The 25,269-nt window shown below is 34.7% G+C and overlaps 1 protein-coding gene across 1 annotated transcript in view; it reads left to right on the top strand.

Annotated features, from left to right (window-relative positions):
• The window catches only part of COL21A1 (collagen, type XXI, alpha 1), a 110,056-nt gene that overhangs the window by 69,676 nt on the left and 15,111 nt on the right, over nucleotides 1–25,269 (top strand). Inside the window, exons 16-20 of the mRNA XM_008575266.1 lie at nucleotides 2,027–2,080; nucleotides 17,765–17,809; nucleotides 20,023–20,076; nucleotides 21,725–21,778; nucleotides 24,659–24,712. Of these exons, the coding sequence (XP_008573488.1) occupies nucleotides 2,027–2,080; nucleotides 17,765–17,809; nucleotides 20,023–20,076; nucleotides 21,725–21,778; nucleotides 24,659–24,712 (261 nt within the window). The remainder of the gene's footprint in view (nucleotides 1–2,026; nucleotides 2,081–17,764; nucleotides 17,810–20,022; nucleotides 20,077–21,724; nucleotides 21,779–24,658; nucleotides 24,713–25,269) is intronic.

The following is a 25,269-nucleotide window of genomic DNA, read 5'->3' as shown; positions in this document are numbered from 1 at the left end:
ACACCAAGTCAAGGGATAAGATCCCCTTACTGGTCATCTTTAAAAAAAAAAAAATAGAAAAAAGCAAATCTCAGCTACAATGATAGATATGAAAAATTGGGTTATCTCCTGGTGAGAACGCTGTATTTTTCATCAGCATTTGGTTGAATCCACAGATGTGGAACTTGTGTATATGGAAGGCCAGCTGTATTTATTTTAAAAAATATGTGTTTACGTGGACCCACACTGTTCAAACCCGTGTTGTTCAAGGATTTGCTGTAATCTGGAGATGACTTAAAGTATATGGGAGAATGTGTATAGGTTATATGCAAATACATGCCATTTTCTATTAAAGACTTGAGCATCTGTGGATTTTGGTATCTGCGGGTATGTGGGGGGTGGGGTGGGATGTGCTGGAACCAGTTCTCCAGGTATGCCAGGGACAACTGTACTGCATTATTTCCTTGTAGTATTATGACCTAATATTTCCCTTTTCTCTAACATTTCAGGCTTTTAAAACTGTGGCTTTTAGACTAAGTGGACCCAACATACATTTTTGTTTTCTATGACATTTTCATCAGATTTTCTGTAGAACCGTTGGAGTGGCAGGACCTTTCCTCCCTCCGATTTGGTTAATTTAGAAGAAAACATTATTTTTGGTTCCCTCTATCCTCAACTGTCACGTAGTGTTTTAAAATGCGTAAAACTGGAACAGATGAAATATTTGGCTTTAGTTGGTATTTCATTGTGTTAACGAAATGCAAGAATTCATAAAAGTGAGAGAATCATTGTTTATATAATGTGATATGGTGTGATATGGTTGAATTTTTTTCTAAGTGCTGCTTATATTTGCCAAGTTTTATAGCTTCTTCTGTGCTTCGTTTTCTGTAAATTTGGGAAATTCATTAGAGCATGAAACTATAAAGAACAGTGTTGGAATATGCTTTAGTATATACATTCTGAGATTCTTTCCCCCTTAAGCTTATTTCAACTCAGGTACTTGAGACATTTACAAGAAAAATGATTTTATTTTAGCTACTCTCTTGCTCTTATCTAGGATGAAATGTTCTCTTTGGTATGAAACCAGTGTGGTACAATTGCTGGCAGAGAGCTTTGCTTGATATTATGTAGCACTTTGCTGAACAGAAACAAGCTCATGGCTCTTAATGACTATTAGGTTTCAAAAGTCTCAGTGTATGAGGGTGTGTGTGTGTGTGTGTGTGTGTGTGTGTGTGTGTGTGTGTGTTTCAAGAGGATCTCCCCTACTATACTTTATTTTGTTCAAGCAGTTTAATAGCTTTATTAATCTGTGGATATTATGCATTTTAGGATTATATTCAGCTAATATTTATTATTTTAGTAGGTAGAGTGTCAGATATTGTTATATACACCAGCAATTGATTCATTTGGGAAAATATTTTTGCATACCCAAAGATGGATGTAAAATAAGACACTTGGATAATTTGAGCATAGTAATTGAAAGATATAAAACTGAAAACTATTGCTATTTTAACAACTACTAAAAAATACACATTTTAGGTGCTTATTTTAAATAGGCAGATACTAAATTAAAGTGCCAGATAATTTCAAGTGGTAACCTGTAAATAACTACATTCTTAATAAAAATTTTATTTTAATTTTAAAATACAAGGTAAAGTCAAATTAGGTTCAATAGGATAATCAATTTTAGAGTAAAAATGAAAATCAAAATAAATATGAAAATGACTGACATAGAACATTGGTCCCATTTACTTTAAAGATAATAATGCCCTATTCTCATAAGAATGACTATAAGGAACCACGGTTATTTTATAACTCAATTATCTTCCATTAAGTATAAGTTTTTAATGTTTATATAGTGACTTTATAAATTTTTGAAAAACTTATTTGATATCAGGAAAAGTTAATATAAATAATCCAAAAGTAATTTTGGTTTTTCTGTCTGTATTTAATATGCTTTAATATGCAATGTTATAGTATATACTGTTATTTTAGTAAGGAGAACTGAAAATGGAATTCTCTATTTCTTTTTATCAAATCATTAAAGGGAGAAGTGGGACCCCCAGGAGCGCCAGGGCAGGATGGACCACAAGGAGAGCCTGTAAGTACTTTCTCAAATCATCTCTAACAGATGAAGTTCTTTTCCTGTCATGAAACCCTCTTACTATTTAAATTTTTCTCCCAGATACCCTGTTCTTGTTCAGTGACTTTAAGATTTTGGATGTTGTAAAATGTGTTTGCAGAATGCAATAAAATATTGAAATATTGAATCCTCTTTTATAACCCAGGAAGAGTTTTGCATGCACTATGAGTCAACCACAAGCATTCCTGCCCAGACACATGAGTGGTTAACACAAACATCATGGTCTGTTGCTGAGCCTTTAGTCCACTCATGTCACTTTGCCACTTCTTCATTGTTTTGTAGTGTGCTCTCTGGGATCATGTGTTCAACAAAAATCAGAGATAGAGAAATGTTTGATTAAGAAAGTACTGAATCTGAATCCTAGATATTTGTATTTTTATAAAGTGTTCCAGATGATTCTTAACTACAGATGGAAATAGTTTGCTCCCATCTTTTATTCCTACAACTCATAACCAACATTTAAATACCAGGATATCTCATTTTATTCATCAAAGGTGCCTATATTCAGGGAACTTGTAACTTGTTGTGGGGGGAACTAGGTCAAGAAGTGAAATAATAGCTAAGATATATTGCAGTTTATCACAAGATGTTCAGTTGAGTGTTCAGAATTTAAATATTGGAAATAAGAGGGAGAATGGTATCACTGAGGCTTTCTAAATAGGGTAGAGGGATTTAACTGCTCTTAAAGCCACTCAGTCAAATATTCATTGAATTCTCTTCTTGGGTATTATGATGCACTGGGACAAGTTTTGTGTAGAACTACTACTGCTTTCAGGAAGCTTAATCTAACTTAGAAGACTGAAAAACATGATGCAGGTGATTACCAACATAATGCTGTCTATAAGTAAGTGCCAGATATGGATTTGACTCGAAGGCAGAAGGCCAGGGTTTGAAGACAGTTTCTGCTACGTTCCATTTGTGTGAACTTGGATAAGTCACTTCACGTCTCCGAATATGTTTTTCCTCATCTGAATAGTGTAACTGCTTATAATGCCTACTTCAAAGGTTGTTGTGAGGCTTATGTAGGAAACTTGAGAAAAGTGTGAACACATGGCAAAGATGCATGAGGTTATTTATTATAAGTGCTGAAGGACTACAAGGAACCAATTCTGTATCTTGGGGTGGTTGAGAATTTTTTACCAAGGATTTGGGGCTAGATTTGATTATAAAAGGATGACTGGGAATGAAAGAAAGAAAGGAGAGAGAATTAATATGAGTGATGACACACAGATGAGAGGGTTAAAGGTGTGCCCAAGAAATAATGAAATGTTCTTAATGCGGTCCTGGAGCTGCAGCGAAGGGTCCCTGTTGGATTCTGGCTGAAAGTGAGTAACTGGCAGCCTTGAGGGAGGAAAGCATCCCCTAAGCATGCCTCATTTCCTAGTTAATATTTTCTTGGTTAATAAACAATCCCATTAATAAAACAAAAATTGACTCCATTGCATTCCTATAATGTTTGGGTTCAGTGGTGAAAGAAACATGGACTGCCTCGTGGAGGTTTACAGCCTAACAGGGGGAATAGATGGGAAGAGGATAAACAGACAAAAACTAAATTACAAAGTTTAAAACAACAGGCAAAGAAGATGCTGAGGCAGGGAATAATGAGCGTGGAGTAGTGGAGGTTACTGAGATGCAATCTCTCCTCCTAAACCCAGAGGATGCAAAACTGGGAGTTATTGAGTGAGACTCTTTGGCTCCTCTGCTATTCCAGCCCACCAGATTGGGAAGGCAAGAGAGGATACCTTATCTTTTTCTCCTGCTTCCATCTCTTTCCTGATGAATGGCGAAGAGGAAGCCAGGTTTCCTATTCCAAGAAGCATACTCTGTTAGGAAAGCAATTAATAGACTAAGTATCTAAAATTTGCTGATGTTGTCTGGATATATTTCTTCCCGTCTGTATTCTCTTCCAAAAAAAGACTTCTAACATTACAAGCTATTCTGTTATTTTGACAATTAATGAAAATTTGGTTGTTAGAAATATTATTCTGTGAAGATTGATTCTTACCATATGTGGAAAAGCTTTGAAAACAGAAAAGAACACTAAAGTTTGTGTATTTTGTGGTGCAAAGAAATGAAGATTCTTCTATTGCATGTGAATTCTGGTTTTAGGTATTTATAATGAATGATTTGGTTCCTCTCATAAGCACATGTACATTTTATTTGTTCTATATGTGGCATCCAAGAAAATTAATGAAGCTTACATTAGAAAGACAGTAGCTCTTAGAAAAATGCTTTCAAGCTAATTAAACACAACTTATGGCAGCCTGATGGCAATTCATTCCTGTAAGCAGATTGATACATATGAACACTAACTCCTGGAATTCAAATTGGGGGCAAAGGCTGTATTTCACTGGGAAATGATTATACTGCTTTTAGTACAAGTATATTCACATCCCAATACTTTGAATTTTAGAGGTTAGTATCGGTCAATCGTAAAAGTAATTTTCGTTCTAAGTGGCAAATTATCCCCAATTAACTTCAATCCAGATGACTGTGAACTCAGTTCTTTCACTTGCTATATTTATTATAATTGGTTTCCACCATATATCACTGTGTTTAAGAACCATATTCTTTCAGTCATTCATTCAGCAAGCATTTACTGAGTGTCCACTTTGTGCCAGATATTATACTAGTTGAGGAGAATGTGAGGATTAATTAGTCATGGCCCTGTCCTCAAGGAATCAGATGAGCCAGTAGATGACGACACAGTATGAATGTTACAGAAGTAGGCATGGGGAAAATAGGCATGAAAAGTTGTAAAAGATGTGTATAACCCTAGATGAGTTTGAGGGCATTGCTGAAAGGGATGAGTTTTTTTATTTTTTAAAGTAATAGCATTATTGAGATATAGTTCATATACTGTACAGTTCATCTGTTTAAAGTGTATAGGGATGCATTCTTAAATAAGGTGATTTCTTGGCCAAATTCTGGAAGACAAATAAGAGTTGGCTAATCGTTTGTCCCGGCAAGTCAGGAGCATGTAGCATGTTCCAAAACATAAAAGTAAAAGAAAGCATGATACTCTGAGAAGAGCCGACACTAGTTCAGGCTGGCTGGTGTACATGGAGGGGAAGGGGTAGAAATAGGAGATGAGGTTGTAAGGGTAGGTAGAGACCAAATCAAGACCAAATATATGCTATTTGGACTTAAATCTGAGAGTAATGGGAGCCATTCAAAGATACGAAGTGGGAATTGGGTTGATCAGATTTAGAAAGTTTAGAAAGACCACTCTGACAACAGAATAGAGAATGGGCAGGAGATAAATCAAGGTGGAGGACAGAGCCTGACAGCACTGTAGCTGAGCTCTGTCACCTCTAATACCAACTAAGACAAGAACTTTCAGAGTTTGAAGGGGGAGAGTGGTACTGACTGAAATGAACTAAAGAGGTACTAGCAGGGCTTGAAAATCAAGAGGATGTGGGTAAAATGAGAAGAGATGACTCTCACAGTCTTACTGCATGGATGGAGGCAGAGGAACACCAAACAATAAACAGAAGATAGAACAAGAAGAATAAATTTTTGCTGGGAAGGTGATCTTAAGATATTTTCAAATGGAACATATCTAGATATAGTTGGCCCTCCATATTAGTGGATTTGCATCTGCAGATTCAACCAACTGTGGGCTAAAAATATTCTCAAAAGAAACAATAAAAAATAAAAATGCAATGATAAAAAATAATACAAACAATAAGATACTGAATAACAATTATTTATATAACATTTATATTGTATAGGTATTAGAAGTTTAGATAACTTATAATAAGTATATGGGAGGATGTGTGTAGGTTACATGTCATTTTATATAAGGGACTTGAGCAGCCATAGATTTTGGTATCTGCAGGGGATCTTGGAACCAATCCTTCATGGATACTGAGGGACAACTGTAACAACAAAGGCATTTAAGTAGGAGGTCTATATCCTAGGGTATTTAGACAAAAAATAGACTTGTAAAAATGGGGGAAGGGGTAGAAATAGGAGATGAGGTTGTAAGGGTAGGTAGAGACCAAATCAAGACCAAATATATGCTATTTGGACTTAAATCTGAGAGTAATGGGAGCCATTCAAAGATACGAAGTGGGAATTGGGTTGATCAGATTTAGAAAGTTTAGAAAGACCACTCTGACAACAGAATAGAGAATGGGCAGGAGATAAATCAAGGTGGAGGACAGAGCCTGACAGCACTGTAGCTGAGCTCTGTCACCTCTAATGCCAACTAAGACAAGAACTTTCAGAGTTTGAAGGGGGAGAGTGGTACTGACTGAAATGAACTAAAGAGGTACTAGCAGGGCTTGAAAATCAAGAGGATGTGGGTAAAATGAGAAGAGATGACTCTCACAGTCTTACTGCATGGATGGAGGCAGAGGAACACCAAACAATAAACAGAAGATAGAACAAGAAGAATAAATTTTTGCTGGGAAGGTGATCTTAAGATATTTTCAAATGGAACATATCTAGATATAGTTGGCCCTCCATATTAGTGGATTTGCATCTGCAGATTCAACCAACTGTGGGCTAAAAATATTCTCAAAAGAAACAATAAAAAATAAAAATGCAATGATAAAAAATAATACAAACAATAAGATACTGAATAACAATTATTTATATAACATTTACATTGTATAGGTATTAGAAGTTTAGATAACTTATAATAAGTATATGGGAGGATGTGTGTAGGTTACATGTCATTTTATATAAGGGACTTGAGCAGCCATAGATTTTGGTATCTGCAGGGGATCTTGGAACCAATCCTTCATGGATACTGAGGGACAACTGTAACAACAAAGGCATTTAAGTAGGAGGTCTATATCCTAGGGTATTTAGACAAAAAATAGACTTGTAAAAATGGAAATTAATAAAATTTCAATAAGAAATAGGGGGTCAGCTTTGAGGAAATTTTACATGAATTTCTGTGAATATTAGTTGTAATAGGTTGAAAAATACCTTCATCCTAAAGATATTAGATCCTAATTCCTGAAATCGGTAAATGTTATGTGAATAAAGGGTCTTTGTACATATAATTAAGTTTAGAATCTTGTGAGGGGGAGATTATCCTGGATTATCTGGTGTGCCTAATCCAGTCAGTTGAAAGTTCAGAGCAAAACTGAAGGTTCCTAGAGAAAGAAGAAATTCTGTCCATGGACTACAATGTCACCTCCTGCTGAGAATTTCCAGCCTACCCCGCCTGATGGCCAGCTCTGTAGATTTAATATTTGCTGTGCCAATTCCCACAATTGCATAAGCCAATTCCTTGTAAATGAATCTCTGCCATATATATGCACACACACATTCTTTTATATATACATATTTTCACACATACATGTATTCACACACATGAATAAGCATATACATACACACATTTACATATCAACTGATTCAGTTTCTCTGCTGGAACCTTGACTGATACAGATTTCAGTTCCAGGAAGTAAATACCTAAACACCTAAAAATGTGGAAGTGGCTTGGGGATTAGATAATGTGCAGAGGCTACAAGAATTTTGAGGCACGTGATAGAAAGTCTATATTGCCTTGAACAGACTGTTGGTAGAAATATGGATATTAGAGACTAATAGTGAGGGCTCAGTGAGGAAGTGAAGGTCATGGTTGAGAAAATCTTTGTCACCTTAGAGAAAACGAATATCATCATAAGCATACTGTAGATAGATAAACAGACATTAAAGGCTCAGGAAGAAATAAGGAACATGCTACAGGAAACTGGAAAAGAATGGTAATTCTTGTCATACAGTTGCAGAAATGTTAGTTGAATTATGTCATATGGTTGTGTAGGAACCAGATCTTGTAAGTGATGAACTTGAATATTTAGCTGAGATTTCCAAAGATTTTGCTAAAGGTATGACATGATTTCTTCTTTCTGTTTGTAGTAAAATGTGAGGGAAAAAAGATAAGTTGAGGAAAGAACTGTTAAGCAAAGAGGGACCAGCACTTGATGATTTGAGAAATACTCCCCTTTTCCAAGTTGCAAAAGATGTTAAAGTAGTAGATTCATTGTTAGAAAAGCTAGAGATAAAGCTAAGGACATGGCTGGACAGACTTTTGCTAATGCTAAAGATATTAGGCATATCACTCATGGATTCACTCAAGCATCCCAGTAGAAGTCACAAATAAAGATGAGATTATCCAGAAAAGACCTGTGGAGAAGCCTCTTCTTTAATTGTGTGAATCCTCATGATATATACAAGAGAACTACCTACAAGGTTTTTGAGAATGTTATATTGGCAGAAATACTGTCAGTTTGGACTGAAAGGTACAAGGACTGGATAAAATGAAGGAAGGCTGTTGGACTCCCCAAATGCTATAGGCAGGAAGAAGCTGACAAAACTACTCAGCTGAAAATATTTAATACCTTTTGGAAAAAGAATAATGATTCTAAGGCTGGAGTTGTGGGCAACATGAGGGCAGCAGTACACCAAATTTATCAGTAGCTGCAAAAACAATAATATTCATTTATGACTAACTTAGCTTTTAAACCAAATTTTCATATTGACCAGCTAGTTTGCTTTGGCCAGTTGTTGCCAACCAAATTACCTGTGGTATCAACGTTCCCACTGCTGCTTTGGCTTAGCTATTTTTGTCCTGGTGCTTGAGCCTGATGACATGTATTTAGTGTAACATTCTTCATCAGGCAGTCTGAGCCATTCACTTGCTAGTTCTTTGTTTACCATCTAGCCTCATTGTGCATAGGGTGCCTTACGGCTCATGCTGAAGATTTGTAGGCAGGTATTGGGTTTCACTCTCTGAACCAATGTCTCTGGAGCTCCATGAAAATGAGAGAAAGGATGCCACGTTTTCTGGATCTACAAAGGTGAGCACATATATCTTAATTAAGAATGTTTTTAGCCTTTTTATTCTGGAAATGTTTGCTGTCTCATTTTTCCGGGAATATAGAAATGGAGATCTCTGTAGTATGTTTGAGAATACTGGCTCATAGAGGTTTTTGTTGTTTCCTTTCCTCATGCCTTTTGAATTCTTGCTAGACCACATGTTATGCTTGTCTTTATGGTGTAATGTTAAATGCTGAGCTCGTCCCAGGCAACATTTACTTAAGAGATAAATAGATCTTTTGTTTAACCACCTTTTTGGTCGTGTGATTATTTGATGTATCATTTTTATGCATATAAGTAGAAAATACTTGGGGAAAGTTAGTGTTGGATTGATGCAGTGATTTCCCATGTGGAATAATCCACTTCAAGGTGCCACTAATGTGGAAGTGTCTTTATTTGCCCACTTAACCGTATTTTTACTTAGATTGAGAAGAAAGTAAGCGGAAGAAAACCCACTAGCTTTAATTTTGTTCTTATTTAATTTGCAATTCTGTGGCACGTTTTTTAAGTATTTTTATACAGATCTGTAATACTTTTCCCAACCCCTCTTTTAGGCTCCAGGAGTGGCACATCCTTGGTATGTGTTTAGTGAACCAAACTGAAACGTATAGCTACTGTTTAGAATTTTGAAGGCAAAATTTAATAATTTAGATAATACAATTTGAAAATTCAATATTTATTATTGCAATAATCTCCTGCTAGTTCTAGTGATTTTATTTTGAAACCTGATTGAGAATAATTCTTACAATGCATTTGAAATAGGCTTTATCAAAATTAAGTAATGTAAATGTCCAGTTTACCTACAGGAGTGACTAAATTTGTAAGCAATCACTACAGCTTTTAGGTCTCCCAAACTATGACAACTTGGCATTGTACTGACTGTGAAAATATTGTATCATTTTCTTGAACCTTGCAAAACAAATGTTGGCCCATTTTCTGTACAAGTTAGTTAATAAAGTCCCACCAGGTTTAATCATGGATCTGTTTAGTTTTTTCCATTATAAATGAAGTAAATATCATTGGCATAGTAAAACTGGACCACCATCAAACAACTTTAGAAAGCAACATTGTGGATTTTAAATTTAGCAGCTCTGTGCTTATAGCACTGATCATTTCTTGTGTTGTTCTGAAGAAATCTTTTTAAATATCATCATTGTCAGAATCATTGACAGACATTAAAATACATGTATTTGAAATTTCCTTTTCTTTATTTATCTCTTTATAATTTGAAAAAGGCTTTAATTAGCTCTGAAATTAGAAGAGGGATAAGTGCAATTGAAAATATGAAATGATGCATGATTAATTCTCAGAATGGATAATGGGTAATGTATCCTCTGAGTAAATAGAACAGAGGATTGTTGTTAAATAGTAATAGGATTGTTGCTTATGTAGGATCAGTAGTCTCATTGGCCTGGGATTTGATTACACTCATCTCTTTTTTGAAGAGAATGGGTGAGAGGAAAGTTGCATCATCGTGTGTCTAGGATACTGAGTCTAGATTTCAAGCCTTGATACCATGTAAATGGACTTTGACTTTAACTCCATAAAGTATATTCTTTAATCATTTGGGAGTCAGAGGTGATTATGCATACTATTCACAAAAGCCTTTGATATCTCGGAGGTACTTGTATGATATTCTTGAATTAGTCCAAATGCAGTCTCTATTTTCACAGTGTGTAAAATACAGAATTAACAAAACAGTGTTGTTCAAGACAAGGCATATTTATTTTAATACATATAATCTGCTATTTTAGCAGATGAAATTAGAATGTTTTACATTCATTTGATGTTCAATGAGTCTGGAAACAACTACATTTTTAATATAATCTAGAGTGCACACTTTGGTAATTAGATTGTTTTCATTCTAAATATCCCTTTCTTCTTATGTCTTCAGAAATATTTTGGGGGCCGGCCTGTGGCTTACTTGGGAGAGTGTGGTGCTGATAATACCAAGGCCACAGGTTTGGATCCCTGTAAATGGACTTTGACTTTAACTCCATAAAGTATATTCTTTAATCATTTGGGAGTCAGAGGTGATTATGCATACTATTCACAAAAGCCTTTGATATCTCGGAGGTACTTGTATGATATTCTTGAATTAGTCCAAATGCAGTCTCTATTTTCACAGTGTGTAAAATACAGAATTAACAAAACAGTGTTGTTCAAGACAAGGCATATTTATTTTAATACATATAATCTGCTATTTTAGCAGATGAAATTAGAATGTTTTACATTCATTTGATGTTCAATGAGTCTGGAAACAACTACATTTTTAATATAATCTAGAGTGCACACTTTGGTAATTAGATTGTTTTCATTCTAAATATCCCTTTCTTCTTATGTCTTCAGAAATATTTTGGGGGCCGGCCCGTGGCTTACTTGGGAGAGTGTGGTGCTGATAATACCAAGGCCACAGGTTTGGATCCCATATAGGGATGGCCGGTTAGCTCATTGGGTGAGTGTGGTGCTGACAACACCAAGTCAAGGGGTAAGATCCCCTTACCGGTCATCTTTAAAAAAAAAAAAAAAGAAATATTTTCAAAGTTATTGAGTGTGTTTACCACAGTGAAAAATGAGGCAAGTGTTTGATGCCTCTGAGAGTTAATGCCAGGAAATCGTTTATGTTCTGGGTGTGGATGAGGGAAGCTGAAACATAGAGAATATATTAGAAAGAGCACTTGAAAGTATTTATTTAGTTGTTTATATCAATATATGTTTTATTTTTATGAAACAGGTAAGTACCTAATAATTAGATAATTGATTACCAATAGTTCTAGGTACTTAAATGGTTTATAAAAATGATTTTTGCATTTTTGAATACTGAATTGTTCTATTGTTTGGAATAAAGATGCCTAGTTAAATCACAGTTAGCTGCTGTTTATGCTGTTTTAATTTTTGTTCTTTAAAAAATTGTGGCTTTGAAATGCTTTTGACATAAGTGTACATACTTCAGGGGCTCTAGAAAAAAATACCAAGGTATGTTTTAAAATGCACAATAAGTAGTGCAGAAATTTAAATGAAATAGTATATACATAATATTTTTAAAATATGAGGTAATAAATAAAAGACACATAGAAGATAGCAAAGTAGATATAATTTTCAAATATTTAGTTATTTACTTTTTATCATATAAATTAACAAAGGTTAACAATTCATTTATTAATTTGTTTTTTTCATCAGACTAGCTTTACCTTTGTTTAGGTATTGATGGAGTTTGGATGTATTGTCCTCCCAGAACTCATGTGGAAATCTGATCCCCATGTGGCAGAGTTGGAAGCCGTTTGAGTCACAGGGGTGGATCCCTTATAAATGGATTAATGCTCTTTCTAGGTGGGGGGAGTAGTGAGTGAGTTCTTGCTCTGTTATTTCCCATGAGAGCTGATTGTTTAAAAGACCCTGGCACCTCCCCCTCCCTCTTGCTTCCTCTCGCCATGTGATCTGCTTGTACCTGGCGGCTGCCTGCCGCTTTCCACCAGGAGTAGAAGCAGCCTGAGGCCTCTACCAGATGCAGCTGTCCCAGAATCATAAGCCAAATAAACCTCTGTTCTTTATAAATTACCCAGTCTCAGGTATTCTGTTATAGCAACACAAAATGGACTAATACAGGGAGTTTAAAATATTTTTGTTTGATGACCTCGGTCATATATGAAATTTCAAAAAAATTGGTAATTTTCAGATTTCTCTGGAAAATGGTGTGTAACTTTTATTTAGCAACTGAGTCAGCTATAAATATCCTTGAAAAATCCATGTTTAGTTTTCTCCTTAACGAGAAATTCACCACAACTTGTTTTGAGCCATACAGTGATAGTCCATGTACCCGAAAAGTGTGGTCTGCACTTTTTCGGCTTTTAGAGGATCAGGGCCCATTTTAGGACAACTCTGGTATTGTTTTGGAATGTTTTCTCTCAAAGTGGAATTGATTCTCAGTTCTACATACGTCTATACATACATGTTCCTTTTAACTCATTGACGTATTTCGTGTGCATTTCACTTTACTCACTGACATAAAGAGGCGGGTTGTTTTTCTGATCTTTTGGGCTCAAGGCAGTCACATGACTTTCCCATAGTGTGGTGGTGCATACCCTGTCCCCATGTCGTTTCATCTTGTCCTTTCTTTTCCAGATAAATCCTCTTCCTTTTTTGGGTTTTTACATGTGTTATTTTAATTTGATAAACATTTGCCATTTTGTCTTGTCCCATGAAATGATGCTCTCACAACAGTCTTGTTTATTTTTTTATTTTATTTTATTTTTTTAAAAGACCGGTAAGGGGATCTTAACCCTTGACTTGGTGTTGTCAGCACCACGCTCAGCCAGTGAGCGAACCGGCCATCCCTATATGGGATCCGAACCGGGGCCTTGGTGTTATCAGCACCGCACTCTCCCGAGTGAGCCACAGGCCGGCCCACGACAGTCTTGTTTAGACTGTCGTCTTGGTTTTTAAAAAATGTAGAAATGCTCTTAGATGTGGAAGAGAAATGCGAGTAACTGGAAGTAGCTTTTCAAATGGCCCCTGTTGGGAAAATGGAACAATTTGGTCAGGCTTCCCTCGCCTCGGAGCTGGTTCAGGGTCATTCCATAACATTGTGTGTGGGTGGAGTAAGTGTGCCTGCACTGTGGCACCACTTTGGCTGGTGTTTTACTGCCTCGGGTGCCTGCCCTGCGCAGCCATGTTTTTCCAGACCTGCAGCTTCCAAGGACTGTGTGGCTGGTTACTTAGCTTATATACCTGCATGAAGGGGTCTGGTGACCCAGCCTGGCACGTGAAGGGCTTGTGACCCAATCTGTGAATGGGCTTGAGGGGTCTGGGATCTCCAGACCCAGCCCTAGCTCAACAATCAGCCCGGTTGGTGTAGGATTACTGGCAGGTAAATGAGCCATGACAATTGGTGTGGTTGCCTAGCTTTACAATTGGCATCACGAACAGGATTAAGAGCTAGACAATTGGCGCTGTGAGGATTCCAGGCCTTAGCCATAGCTTAGCAGTAGCCAGTCAGCCCCCAAATAGCTTTGCCTTCCTATGTTAACTCTTCTGTAACTTACAAATGTGAAACCGGTGACACTTCCTATGTATATAAATGAGTAGTCTGAAACTATTAACTAAAGTGTTTTGTATTTAAATTACGTGTCTTTGGGTAATTTGGGTCCTGTCCCACATGAGTCTGTAAGTTGATGCAATATTTTTGATGACTTTTTCCCCTCTAAAGATTAATATGGGAGTAGTGAAACTGTTAATTTCCTTATTAAAGATTTATTACAAATAGTTGTATATTGGTTTTTGTTAGGTATGGCAACTGTGATTGTGGGTTACTTCTATTTCTAGTTATTTTACCATAATGTGTAGTCTGTTGTAAATCATTCATAATGATCTGTCACTGTGGAAATAAAAAAAGGGATTGAAAACATTGTGGGGTTCAACTACAGATATATTTGAAGCTCTCTGTCATATTTTCCAAACAAATGGTAATGAAATAGATTTAAAATATTTAAAAAGCAAAAACCATTATAGTATTCTGTAGTCAAAGTCAGTCAAACATGAAAAGGGAAAAATAATGAATGAGGAGCAATGCCCATTTTGGTACCTCACTGTCCCCCTCTCACTCCCCCCACCACTGTGGGAAACTTTAGGTTGCCAGGGTCATCCTACATATGATGGAAACCTTTGGTTAATGAGGCAGGGAAAGGCAAGATTGAAAGGCAAAACAAATAAAAAAGACATCCTCAAAATGGAGAGAGAGGGCAAAACATTGAGACATGGGAAAGAACTGACTTCATCTGTTTCGCAATTTTCAAAGGTCAGGGAGGAGCTGTGAAAAGACAGTTATAAAAATTTGTTCATTTTCCAGCACTGAGCTAAGTATTTTACTTGTGAAAGTTAATTGATAGAATGTACCAGCTCTAAGAGGTAGGTTCTATTATTTTTCCCATGTCTAAAATGGGGGAAATTAGGTGTGTTTTTAGTGCATTCATAATGCACTAAAATTTTGCATTACCTAAACACCAATTTGATCCAAGATGGTCCATCCAATTTGAGGGGTAAGGTAAATACACCCGTTGCATGTGGGAAAGTATAATGTGATGATATTTTATCTTTTCTAAGTAATGTATCATTGATACATTTCCTTCATTATAAAGTAGACTCTGGGAAATAGAATTCAAACCCTTTATTCTGAAGTATGTATTTCTATTCTTAATGACCTATTTGTTACACGGCAATGGCTTAAAGAGTTACAGAAATGCTTCTACAACATTTTTCCATTTCATCATTCTTTCAATGCAACATTGTGCAGGATTTTTTCCAGTTGACTTCCTGCTCTTCCCAAACCCAAACTGAAATCACAGAAGTGGAGGAAATATGTCCATTTACTCTTACCAAATAAAATACTTGTTTCTGTCTTTACTTACATATTTCCACAGTTGCCTGAACCCCAAACCACACAGGCTAAAAGTAAAATATAAAATAGTTTCCTTGGAAAAAATTTGCTGTATGAAGTAATTGTCACTAAATACTTTTGGATCAACAAACTGGTAATATTCAGATGGTTTTGAATGATTTTTCTGCTGATGTAAAATTTGCAAAGTTTAGTCAATTTTACTAAATTGACTTAATCGGGAGCCCAGGAAAATATTATCAGCCCTAGAAGAATTTTATCAGCTAATGTAGCTGTGAATGATTTCAGTTCTTTTGGTTAGCCTCTCTTTCAATAGTCTTTTATTCTATGCATGCTTGTGGTATTCTATTAGTTTTGCCAAGAATTGCTTATATAAATCAGTTTTACATTTTGTTTTTTTAATATTGTGTGGTGCTTATATATTTTTTCTGTGTATTTGTAAAATGAGTGATAATTCTTAACATAATTGGACATAGGAGATATTATGACTTATTTTCTTAAACAGACAATAGGAAAATGAATCTTTTTTCTAATCTGGAATTGCCCCCAAATAATCTCAATATCTGATATATTGAAATGTAGGATTTGTGGCTATGTCCTAATATAGACCAAGCTCAGTATCAGAATAACTCCAATAAAAGGGTGTCAAGTAAAATCCATTGACGGAACTGTGAGGAAATGGGCTCTTGGGAGGTGGAAGCCAGGGTGCTATTCATGGATACCTGGATGTATCTCTGTTTTTCCCCAGGGAAAGGATGTGGACTTGATGTTACTGAGGTTGGCTTCAGAAACAGGAGTAGAGTCAGGATATCTATAACTAATTCCTACTAATATCATAGATTTTCTAAGAGTATGGAGACTTGAATAGTGATGTAAACACTAAGTAATAAAGGACTGTGTAGCAAGAAATTCAGCTTCTCAGATCTGATAATATCAAGGGCAATAGCCATGTTCCCTTTAGGGACTGTGGGGGCCAAGAGGCATTGCACCGACACAATGTGCCAGGTTTCCAGTATAGAATAATGTATAGCCAACTTGCTTCTAATAAGATTTTACAGATTTTAATTAAATTCAGAACTTAATCTAAATTTAAAGTGAATGTGTGTGCCAGTGTGTGTATTTGATTGGGAGAAGGTCGCAGGTGGTCTCACAACAAATCATGGACCATTAAAATGGAGGCCTTTATTTAGAACAATATTTATCTTACATGATTGCTTTGAGAATATGCATTTTCTGTCTTAGGATATAACTCATTTCAGTCTATTTTCGCTGTACTCATAACTCGATTTTAATTTTGCTTTATGTTTTTAAATGCTTATGTTTTCTGATGTCACTTTAAAGAATTTATTTATATTGTTTTTATATTATTCTCTAGTTAGTATGTATGTTTACAAAGGCTTGTCTTTTCAACTAGCTGGTGAGCCTCTTGTTGATAGTCATTGCTCACATACAAGTTTTGGTCTCTGTAAAGGGTGTAGTGAGGTGGCAAACTGAATTGAGCTAAAGAGAATCAAACTCAATTCCAATGTACTCATGTTCAGATTTTAAAACTAGAACTATGTACTTATGTCTTGCATTAAAATTGTGGCTAGCATATTGATCAGTGAGTGTTGTATTAATAAACTCAAGACGTGAAAATCAAAATAATGGTAAACTCTCTCTGTAAGAAAAGATCTCCGGTAGTGGCAGTTCTATTGCCTGCCCTGATTTACTGAAGAGTGCAGCTATTCTTTGAAAGCCCTAATGATACAGAGGACTTTCAGTGAGTGTTGTATTAATAAACTCAAGACGTGAAAATCAAAATAATGGTAAACTCTCTCTGTAATAAAAGATCTCCGGTAGTGGCAGTTCTATTGCCTGCCCTGATTTACTGAAGAGTGCAGCTATTCTTTGAAAGCCCTAATGATACAGAGGACTTTCAGAGACATACTGATGAGACTCAATTTTTGTCTTTCCTTTTTCTGTCAGAGAGTCAATACATATGTGACCAATACAAAGGCCTGTGAAGGCCTTTGAAGCTGTTGTATCTGATCTGTCATTTGACAGTTTTTCTTGCATTACTCATTATAAGTAATTTAAGAATGTATTCAAATGAAATATCATTTTTATTTTACCACTTATGTTGGGCTGAAAGAAGAACCAAAATTGAGTTCCTCATAGATTCTCTTTTTACAATCCTTTATTCAAAGCTTTAAATATCACTAGATGTTCAGATAATGCTGCATCTCATTGAATTTTCTCTTTGCCTAAATTGAGTTATTATAAGTAGCAATGTTATACTGTAATGTGCATGATACGTTTGAAATTATGCATTATTTACAAGGTAAAATTCCAAATATGACTGATTCATCTTTAATGATGCAGTGTACAATTTTTTAAAATTAAAAATAGCTTTTGCTTTGTTTTGTTTTTAGGGAATCCCAGGATTTCCTGGAAGCCAAGGATTAATGGGCCAAAAGGTATTATGTTAAGAAGAATTAGATGGTTTGGGCCTAGACCAGCCTATTAAAAGAGTAAAGCGATCATGCATTGTTCTCTTCCACAGAATGCATTTTTACAACATTCATGGTAAACAATTGTTCAAGTATGATATAATTTCAGAAGCTGTTATTTTGACCTTACAAATTAGATTTTACTGTTTTGTTGTTTTATATAGATAATGCTAATTTGGGTTTATATATATGTGTCTGATTTTACTTGATTATTTTTCTATCTTGTGCTCTAAGGTAAACCTTTTGGGATAATTTATTTCTTCCTGAACTGTATCTTTAAATATTCCTTTAGTACATATTTCTTGGTAATAAACTTTCAGTTTTTATTTAATTATGAATTATTTTACTCTTGTTTTTAAGAGATAATTTTGTAAAGTATATGTCTCAAGGATGACAATTGTTTTGTCTTATAAATCAAAAATTTTCTTCCATTTTCTCCTGGCTTCTATTGTCAACCATGAACATTTGGTGTCATTCCAATTATCATTCTGTTGTAAATAATCCATCCCTTCTTTTGAATTATTTTAAGGTATTTTATTTGTTTGTAGTGTTCTTAAAATTCACTATAATGTGTCTAGATATGAATTTTTTTTTTATTCATCCTGCTGGGAATTGAGTTTGCTTCCTGGTTTGTGGAATTATTTCCATTATTCAGGAAAAAAATCAGCTGTCATAGCCATACTACCACTACGCCATTCTTTCTGTTCCCTGAAATTCTGTTTAGATATATTTCATTACTTCTCACTTTATACTCTACATATCTTATTAGCTTCATATTTTTATATCTTTGATACTGTCTTAAATTCTGTTTAAGCTCGTTGGACATATCCTCTAGCTTACTTATTCTTACTTTACTATGTCTAATCTGCTGTTTAAACCACCAATTGATTTTTTTTTAAATTTATAAACCATCATTTTTTTTACTTTTAGAAATTCTGTTATTTTTAAACCACATCTTTTAGTTCTTAATAGTGTCTTGTTGTTTTCGGTCTTAATAGTCGCTTACTTATTCTTACTTTACTATGTCTAATCTGCTGTTTAAACCACCAATTGATTTTTTTTTTAAATTTATAAACAATCATTTTTTTTACTTTTAGAAATTCTGTTATTTTTAAACCACATCTTTTAGTTCTTAATAGTGTCTTGTTGTTTTCGGTCTTAATAGTCTTTCATGATTCTGTTTTTTAATTTTTAAAGATGTCATATATAGCTACAAATTCTGTTTCTAACACTTTTCAATATCTGCCGTTTATTATTTGTTGTTGCTGTTGACTCTCAGTCTTGTGGCTTGCTGTCTCCTGTTTCTCTACTGCTGAGTGTGAGCTGAGCTCTTCTCTTTATCTTAATTTGGTGGGAGTCCTGTCAGCCTAATTGGAGAATGGAGAGCTTCCTCTTGCTGGTAGCCACCATTTTAGCCCCTTTTGAAAGTTCTGAGTCATCATAGGTATTAAAGATTCCTGTCCCCTTGCTGTGGCTGACCAACATTCAGTTTCCCAAGGGCTGAACATGCACCCTCAGACACTCCTACCCTTCCTGGCTCCTGCATCTCTACCTCTGGCAAGGCTTCTGCACAGTTTTAAATCCTTATAATTACAGCCCCAATGCAGAGTATTTTATTAAAATGAGGTGTCTTTCAATATCTCTTTTACTTCTTATAAAACCAGCACTGTCTTGAAGAAGATGTCCTTTTCAGGGTTTTATGTTCTGGACTGAGAGTCCCTTAATGCATCTAGTCAGCCACATCCCAGAAGCTGAAGTCTAATGCTGTTATTCTGTACCCTAATTTTAAAAATTAATTTATGTTCACTATAATATCTCTTAAATTCTATGATAAATGAAAATATTTTCACTTGTTTATCTTTTCTTTTCTTTTTTTTTCTGTCATCTCACCTCACCAACTCTGTGTGAGCTAATAGCTTCCTTTGAAAGAATGGCAAATGTCACTCCAGATTATGAAAATAGTTGACATTAATTCCACAGACTCTAGGCCAAGGTCTTTAATGTTAGAGATTCCTGATTTTTCTTCCTTGCCTTGCTACTTTCTTACAGTAGAGAAAGTGAATGCAGACTAGTTGTGTTGATTGATATCAAATTTTCATTCCACAGTGCTTTGGTAGAAAATTCCTGGAAATGAATTGATTATTTACGCTTTCTAAATTTGATCTGTATTTGACTTTTAGGGAGAAATTGGATCTCCAGGACCACTAGGAAAAAAAGGAGCCCCAGGGATGCCTGTATGTTAATGTCATTATTATCAGGGTGTTTGAAATGTTACTTTGTACAAGGAGTTTGTATTCCAGAGTTCACAGGGGATACAGCGATGAGGTTTTTCAGGTCCACAAATTCCATCCATTTATACAAAAAATGCTATTTTTATGTTCAAATTTTTAGAAAAATCAAGATTTCTTTGGATTCTCAAAGAGGTGGCCATCCATGTAAAGGTCAGGGACGCTCACTGTAGAAAAATCAGAAAAAAATATTCTAGCTATTAATTAAAAAAAATATTTAGTATCATGAAAAGTCTAAAATGCAGTGAATGTTTCTTTTTAAAAATTTTTTCAAATTTATTACACTAATTATGGACACTACATTCAGAAGAGGTAGAAGTTTTGGGAGCAGAAGGGACATATGAGTTATATTAGAAATTATGAAAATCTTATCATGCATGTACAAATTCCAAAAAATGTTTTTTCTAAGTTTATTGCTAGAAGTGATGTTGATTTTAATAGCTTTCTTTTTAATCAAAACAGATCACTTTCATGTTTGAAAATTTATGACTATTATTTAATAATATGTTAAAAATAAATGTTTTACTCAGTGCTTGGTGAAAGACTTGGTGAATTTTACATGTAAGAGTAAAAAAGGAAAATGTCTATTACATATGAATTCAAGTTTTGAGGAGATTTAAAAGAAGATTCTTTACTTTAAAATGAAATACTCTTCCTCTCCTTTTGTCATCACTGTGAAGTTATTTATTAATTAAAATAATAAATTAAATTTGGTTATTTATCAATGTCTAAGTTAGCCTACAGAAAATAAAGGTATTGACTAGTATCCATTGAATCTCAAGAATATCTATATTTAACACTTCTAATATTTTATCTACTATGCTAATAACTAGTATATTTTAGATTTTATAGTTGCAATAACATCCCACATTGACAGCAATGCATGCTAGTGGTGACATTGTGTTTTCATTATGGCCATATCAAAATTATTTTTCTTGATTATATTAATTGAATATTTTTTAGCCCATCTCATTTTCTTTGCTAAGTGTTTAAATATATAATACCATTTAAAGTAGGATATAAATTAAATCATGTCTTAATTGCTAGAGTAGTTATCATTGTCTTATTTTGAGTCATATGGTTAGTTAGAAATATAGCTGTTTTGTCACTTGAAGTGGTTATTATATTCAGAGAATATAATATATAATGTATTCAGGAAATATAATACATTATAATTAGAGATTGTAACTCTTCCAAAATATTGTTCATGATAATAGAAATTGTAAGTGATGTTGATCAAGATAACATCTACAAAGAAACCTAATTCTTAGCCATCATGACAAAAGGAAGAAAGCAGGAGTGTAGAAAATATAAAGTTTTCTTTACGTTTGTCTTTTACTAGCACTCTAGTAATTTTTGCTATTTGTAGGGTTTTGAGCAACAGAATTGCTCATATAAGTGTTCTGCTAGCCTTCATGCTGTCTTGCATAGTTCGATTCTTTATCTTTTATTTGGATGTGTTTGGGGAAATTTCCCAAATATTGTTATAATTTAGGGAATTAATTATTATGAGAATATGTAACTTAGAAATGGATTTAATATTTTTTAATATTCTTCTCCTAATTACTCTTGAAATTCACTCTTAAAAATGTAGGGCTTAACGGGAAGCAATGGTTCACCGGGTCAGCCTGGAACACCAGGATCTAAGGTAACTATAATGATATTAAAAGATTGGGAACTTTGTGCAATCATAGCAACCACTAATACTTCAGTGAATATTTTAACTACATTGATTTTATTTTGAAGGTCGTCTTCATTCTGTGAACAATCACTTGCAAGAATGAAATCTTAGGTAAAAGCTTGGCATATGCAACAGGCTAAAGTAAATCAGGTCTGGTTTGAGCAGGAGAGGGTCTAGAATCCCTTGTCATTTGGTCCTCTTCTTTTGTGGTGTCTCAGGGGGCACTTGGGAATACTTAGAGCTCTACAGAGCTCAGTACCAAAACCGCGACTTTCGAGCATTAGTAGTTATGAATGAGGATAGCTCTTAGCAATTTTTTCATCTTTTTGGTATTTTTATTTAGTGGAATGTATACAGAATTTTTATTTGTAAATTGCCTTCGAGTAAATTTTATTAGGCGTTCACTACCTTAAGCCTGTGGATAAGACAGCATATTATCTTTACTTTCAGATTTAAAAAAAGTAAGGCAAACTGGACAAATATATTTAGGATGTCAGGTTAGTTATTTTCAAGGTAGAACTGAAACTCTTTACATATCATGGTTTGACGATTCTCTAGGTATACAGAATCCTGTACTAGAACTTTTTCTCTTTCTTGGTTAAACAGAGGATCAAACTGAGTACATTCTGGCTAGACTCAGGAAACTGTTCCCAACTATTTAGCAAGAAGATTCTAGGACAATCATCCAAAAGGAAGTGATGGAATTGCTGTTTTGGCAGCATTCAACCTTTGACTAGACATTGTCCCAGGGGTATAGACCCTGGCATGCAAAATGAATAGATGACCTAATCTATTCTACTTTTAATTTCTAAAGTACTTAGAAAAAGAGAGGAAAAATTTTTCTGGGAGCCCAATGATTAGGTAAAAACAGCTGCTCTTTCACCAGCGGTTAGCCCTCGTGGATTCTTGGAGTATGGTGAGTTCCAGCAACTATAGATGAGCACAGAGTTGGTATAAAACCCTTGAATGACTAGGCTTGCAAAGTAAAAGTTCTCCATGAATTTTCAAGGTCATTTTGTCAGAAAATACCCCTTATTTACTGGGGCTCAATAGGCTCTCCTATTGTGTTTTGGATGCTCTGATTCTTAAGAATGCAGCCTAAGATTTCATCAGCTTTTTTTTATTAGCCACATCACACTGTTGGCTCACATTGAGCTGAAGGTCAATTAAATCTGTTGGATCTTCCATAAAAGATTTATCACAATGTGTTTGCGGCATCTACAACTTCAGTAGATTCTGCTGATTTGGCTGGGTAGGCAAGTGGCCATTTTTAGCATCAAAGTTTGTTTATTTTTACATGAATTACTCTAAAGTTTGGTTTCCCTCATCTTGTGCTTGTGCAACTATTTTGTTAAAAATAGATTCAAGATGCTAAAATTATGTAATCTTTTCAATGAAACATTTCAACTTCTGTTCATGCAGTATATTAGCTCAGGTGTTGGAAATTTTTTCTGCAAAGGACCAGGTAGTAAACATTTTAGTCTTTGAGGGCTAGATTGTCTCTGTTGCAACTACAAAATTTAGCCACTGTAGTGCCACAGCAGCCAAGGACAATACATAAATGAATGGGTATGGGATGTGGCTATGTTCTGCTTAAACTTTACTTCAAAAACATGCATTAGGCTGGATTTAGGTCATAGTTTACTGATCTCTGTATTAGCTTATTTCTGCCAGTTTTGTGAACTATACGCTTGTGGACTGTGCTGTCAATATCATTGGTAGAAGTTCTAGGGTGGGACAAAAAAATTGTGTTAAATAGGGCAGAGATGAGGCTGAGATTCTGTGGTAGATCTTTAGAAAACTTCTAATTTAGATTATAATACTTTTAAAAATAGCTGTTGAAACATTTATAAGCCAGACTATATTTCAGTTTTTAAAAAAATTATCCAAATGATATTAAGATATATTAACCTAATGAAGTCATATAACCTTAGAGTCTTGTCATGTCTGTTTCATTTAAGCACTTGTAAAATTGAAAATTTTAAGGAGCCATTGTGATTCAATAATGCTGTCATGTGTTAAATGCTTTAATTACATCCAATACTCCATTTACATGTTTCTTATCATAAGCAGCCCAAAAATAAACTTTTTAAAAGCTGAAAACAAAGTGGCTTTACTTGTTAGTGAACCCAAGTTGGCTCTGGGTGATCATTGTCCTCCCAGTGACCTGTTTAATTATGGGCTTTTGCCAGACACTGGGTTGTGACTTCAGGTATCAAAGTATTTAAAAACCAGAATTACATCTGACATTCTCTCCTTATTCACCAGCCGTCTTGTTCTCTTTTTTATATCTGCTTCTGTTTTCCTGTATTACATTTTCTGCTCTGTCAACTTGGTCATGTTCTCCAAGTTTCTGTTAGAAAGAACTGCACTAAAATCCTGAAAAGGAACACAAACTAAATGTTTTCTGACTCGCATTTCTTTGAAAAAGCCATTGTACATTTGGAGCTTATTTTCTTTCTTTAATTGCATACTGAAGTTAAGTCATACTGAGAGTGTAAAACAGGTCAAAAGATCTCAAATCAGAGGATACTTTTAAAGTAGTGTCTCCTACCTGCACAGTGTGACAACGGAGCTTATCAGAGCTGGTCCCTAAAGATTTGAATCACTTATACTTGGAGCTACCAGCTTTAACATACTTTTAGAGAGCTTCATAAATGTGTGAATTCACTTCCTTGCTTAAAAGAGTTTTTCTTAATAAATAGGCTTAATTATGTCTAGTGTCTTTGTTTCAGTTAGAAAGTTAAAAATGTAAAATTTGGTTTAAATTATTCCCTTGAGTGTCTCCATCAGATATATTGTGACAAAATTTTTCTTTTAATTCAAATGTTTGTGATGCATTGACAGGGGAGCAAAGGTGAACCTGGACTTCAAGGGATGACAGGGGCTTCTGGGCTCAAGGTAATTGTGATTTGATGCAATTGAAAGTATTTTCAAAGAAGTTTTCTGGGCTCAAGGTAATTGTGATTTGATGCAATTGAAAGTATTTTCAAAGAAGTTATAATGTAAGTCCCAGAAAATCAACATTTTCTTAAAAAAAGATACATGAAATTTGGATTACGTTTATCACAAAATTAAGGTACATTACAGGAAATAGTGAATGCAGGGTTTCGTTTCTGTTTTTTTGGATACTGAGTCATTGTATAATGTAAGTCCCAGAAAATCAACATTTTCTTAAAAAAAGATACATGAAATTTGGATTACCTTTATCACAAAATTAAGGTACATTACAGGAAATAGTGAATGCAGGGTTTCGTTTCTGTTTTTTTGGATACTGAGTCATTTGGTAATAAAGACATAAAATAAACTTTGGGTTGATTTTGTAGATATGGTAAAAATTGTATGCTAATATGAACATGTTCTCTGGTTCAGAGAATATATCTCTGCTAAATAGCTGAAAACAAGTGTGTGTGGCTCTCACAAGTGGTGCTGTTCCTTTGCTTATTGATGGGACTTTC

The sequence above is a fragment of the Galeopterus variegatus genome, unplaced genomic scaffold (assembly GCF_000696425.1).
Source record: "Galeopterus variegatus unplaced genomic scaffold, G_variegatus-3.0.2 Scaffold1164, whole genome shotgun sequence".
NCBI lineage: Eukaryota > Metazoa > Chordata > Mammalia > Dermoptera > Cynocephalidae > Galeopterus > Galeopterus variegatus.
This window is presented reverse-complemented; position numbering and strand designations above follow the sequence as displayed.